Source organism: Papilio machaon, chromosome 22 (assembly GCF_912999745.1).
Source record: "Papilio machaon chromosome 22, ilPapMach1.1, whole genome shotgun sequence".
NCBI lineage: Eukaryota > Metazoa > Arthropoda > Insecta > Lepidoptera > Papilionidae > Papilio > Papilio machaon.
Genome location: NC_060007.1, coordinates 5258486 through 5262004, shown reverse-complemented (window position 1 = coordinate 5262004; position 3519 = coordinate 5258486). Strand labels below are relative to the sequence as shown.

The 3519-nt window shown below is 41.1% G+C and overlaps 1 protein-coding gene across 1 annotated transcript; it reads right to left on the bottom strand.

Moving 5' to 3' along the window:
• Positions 1 to 244: 244 nt before the first annotated feature.
• Positions 245 to 843, bottom strand: LOC123722255 (predicted GPI-anchored protein 58). The gene is made up of 2 exons (XM_045683446.1): positions 690 to 843; positions 245 to 633 (listed from the first exon to the last, which is right to left on the bottom strand). The coding sequence occupies exons 1-2, from the start codon at positions 841 to 843 to the stop codon at positions 245 to 247; spliced, it is 543 nt and encodes a 180-aa protein (XP_045539402.1).
• Positions 844 to 3519: the final 2676 nt, after the last annotated feature.

The window sequence follows — 3519 nt, the reverse complement described above, 5'->3', positions numbered from 1 at the left end:
GCTAGTCTGATTATATTACTGTAAGATATTTGATGCAAAAGTATTTTAAAAGAATTAAACTAACAGCGAAACAGTGAATTTAACTCTACTTCATAATAATCCTCGCTGTAGTATAAACTTTAACCGAACGTAAGTAAACAAAAATGTCAGACGTTCCGCAATGACGAATGGAAAGAGACTGCCACGAGCAGCAGCGCACGCTTCCTTATAAATCCTTTTTTTTGTGTGGCTACCCTCAACAGTCCTAACACGGCTTCTCCTGACATGAGACCGTCCTCAGGCTCGTTCTCCCAGCATCTTCAACACTGGAATTCATCTGTAACAATGGCATAGAGTCTTTCGATACCAGCTCGTTGGCAGGCGCGATACGGGCGCGCTGCTCGTCGTCAGGCGCTGCACTGGCGCGCTGCTCGGCAACAGGTGCTGCATTGGCGTGCTGCTCGTCGTCAGGCGCTGCACTGGCGCGCTGCTCGGCAACGGGTGCTGCGCTGGCGCGCTGCTCGGCAACAGGTGCTGCGCTGGCGCGCTGCTCGCGACAGGCGCTGCACTCGCGCTGCTCGTCATCAGGCGCGGCTGTGGCGCGCTGCTTGTAGGCAGGCGCGGCTGTGGAGCGCTGCTCGTAGGCAGGCGCGGCTGTGGCGCGCTGCTCGTAGGCAGGCGCGGCTGTGGCGCGCTGATTGCAGACAGGCGCGGCTGTGGCGCGCTGCTTTTAGGCAGGCACGGCTGTGGCGCGCTGCTTTTAGGCAGGCACGGCTGTGGCGCGCTGCTTGTAGGCAGGCTCGGCTGCGGCGCGCTGCACAACACAGCTACATAGTAGGACACAAGACCCGACCAAATCTGCATCTATATCAATAATGGTGTCCTCGGTTATTTGATCATAACTCTTTATGGTTTCAAAACATTCGTCACATGACCACGCGAGCCATGACATCAGTGGCGACCGCAGTATGCCAGATACTGAACGTCCCGCAGTCCGTTCAATGCCTTAATTCACAAGACCATGTAGGGCAAGCGTCCCGCAGTCCGTCCTCTACATTATATTAATGGCAGCCCGCAGTATGCCAGATGCTGAACGTCCCGCAGTCCGTTCAATACTTTACTTCACAAGACCATGTAGGGCAAGCTAACAGCGAAACAGTGAATTTAACTCTACTTCATAATAATCCTCGCTGTAGTATAAACTTTAACCGAACGTAAGTAAACAAAAATGTCAGACGTTCCGCAATGACGAATGGAAAGAGACTGCCACGAGCAGCAGCGCACGCTTCCTTATAAATCCTTTTTTTTGTGTGGCTACCCTCAACAGTCCTAACATTACAATAAATCTATTTTTATTTTTGATAAATATTTTGAAAAAAAAAATTGTTTTCATGCATAAAACAAACCTTATTATAGATAAGAAGTTAGATATAGTCTAACTTCTATATCTAACTTAACTTTAATTTAATGCTAGCAAATAAATAAGTCACAATTTGATAATTCGACCACAATAACTTTAAAAGATTAGAAGTGACATCTCAATTTGTGATTCATTCCGTTTACAAACTACCGTACATTTAAAATATAGCTTAGTGAGATTATGAATTGTCGTTGTTTGCAATCTAACGGTGACACACGCTAGACAGATTGCCTCCGAATTTGTACAGTTTTACTGCCGATAAAATGTAGTGTCTGATTAGAAAAGTAAAATTGCCGAGAAAGAGAAAAAAAATATACAGCTTATTTCCCAAAGGGATTAGAGAGAGACAACAAGTATCGTTATAAATGAATTGTTAGGTCTTATTAGTAAAAAAATAATTCTGAATATTATAAACTAGCTTTTACCCGCGACTCCGTCCGCGTGGAATAAAAAATAGAAAACGGGGTAAAAAATATCCTATGTCCGTTTCCTGGTTCTAAGCTACCTGCCCACCAATTTTCAGTCAAATCGATTCAGCCGTTCTTGAGTTATAAATAGTGTAACTAACACGACTTTCTTTTATATATATAGATAATGTCAGAAGCAAAGAAATAAGTAAATAAACACCATTACAAAATGTATGTTTACATAACTAGTAATCTAAAATTGGATACAATATAATGAACACTATGCATCAAAATTCACAGCACACTAGCGCCATGATGAGTTTTGTTTAATTTGCACTCTGCGTGTAGGGTTGCCACGTCACCAAACCTACTAGCCGGACAGACCAGCCAGTTTGGCCGGACATTTGTGTAGAAAGGTCGGACACCCTGTATTATTTAGAATTTTGTCTCAGTATTAATAGGTACACTCTCGTTTGCGAAATGTAAAAAACCTAACAACTCGGTATTTAGGCCGGACACGCAATCAAAAAGCCTACCTATGTCCGGCTTTATCCGGACGCCTGGCAACCCTATCAGCGTTAAAACATAACATAAAATTTTAGCAAATCTAGATAACGTGTTAGTATTTAAGTTGAGTGAATTACAAACTGTTTGTTGCAAATTGCAACTTTGAAACCCTATTAGAAAAACCTGTTTAATTTTACCGCTATTTACACATTTTCAGAAGTTTACCTCTTTTAAGAGATATGCACATTAACTACAATAATTGATTTAAACAAACTATTTGGTCAAATATCCATTTTTTTTTTCAAATAATTCATTGTACTGTCTTACAATACATCTTACTAAGATTGTAATGCGAAAGTTTAGATGAATGTATGGATGAATGTTAGTTAGAAGGCATCTCCAGAACGGCTGCATGGATCTCATTGAAACTTGGCAAAGTTCTAGAACATAGTCTGGAAAAAAACGTAGGCTAACAATTAAGTATTTTTTTTAAATCCGCGCGTATGGAGTCGCGGGTGAAAGCAAATGAGAATGAAATGAAAATGAAACCAAAAATCTCAAATGACCCCTAATTTATACAGCCCTCAGTTTAGTACTACAGAAAGTTAACATACAATCAAAATCGTCCACAATACCAACGATGTCAGTCTAGTAGGTACTTACGTCCTTAGGATTTTATTTAGTTGCCTAAAATATTCTTTTTTTTTGGTATTGCAATTTAGGAGCCACGCACTCCCCAAATTGAAATGTACCTATCCTTGTTTGGGAGCACATTGGGGTCCGGACCCAGACTGTATCGATTGACAGACCGCAGTCGCGTTAATACAATGTTTGGAATATTAACGAGTTAAGGTGCGTTTCCGCTGTCAAATGTGCCAAACTGCCAAAACATAATTTTAACTGATCGTAAATTTTTATTTACTTCGATTTGTTTATTGGAACGAAGTTCCTTATCGCGCGTTGTGAAAGGGGGCTAGACGGAAAAAATTCTTACGAAAAGTTGTCACGACACTTTTTGCTATAGTAAGTATGTTAACGACGAATGAGCGCTACTTCACTATGGCAACGATGTGACAATATATAACGAAAATTCATAGAAATAAAATGTACTTCTTGTGAAGACTTAAGTTTTTTATTCATAGAACAAACATTGGTTCCTTCACTAATTAATAGAAAGGAACTTCGTTCCATCCGGGTGTCCTTTCA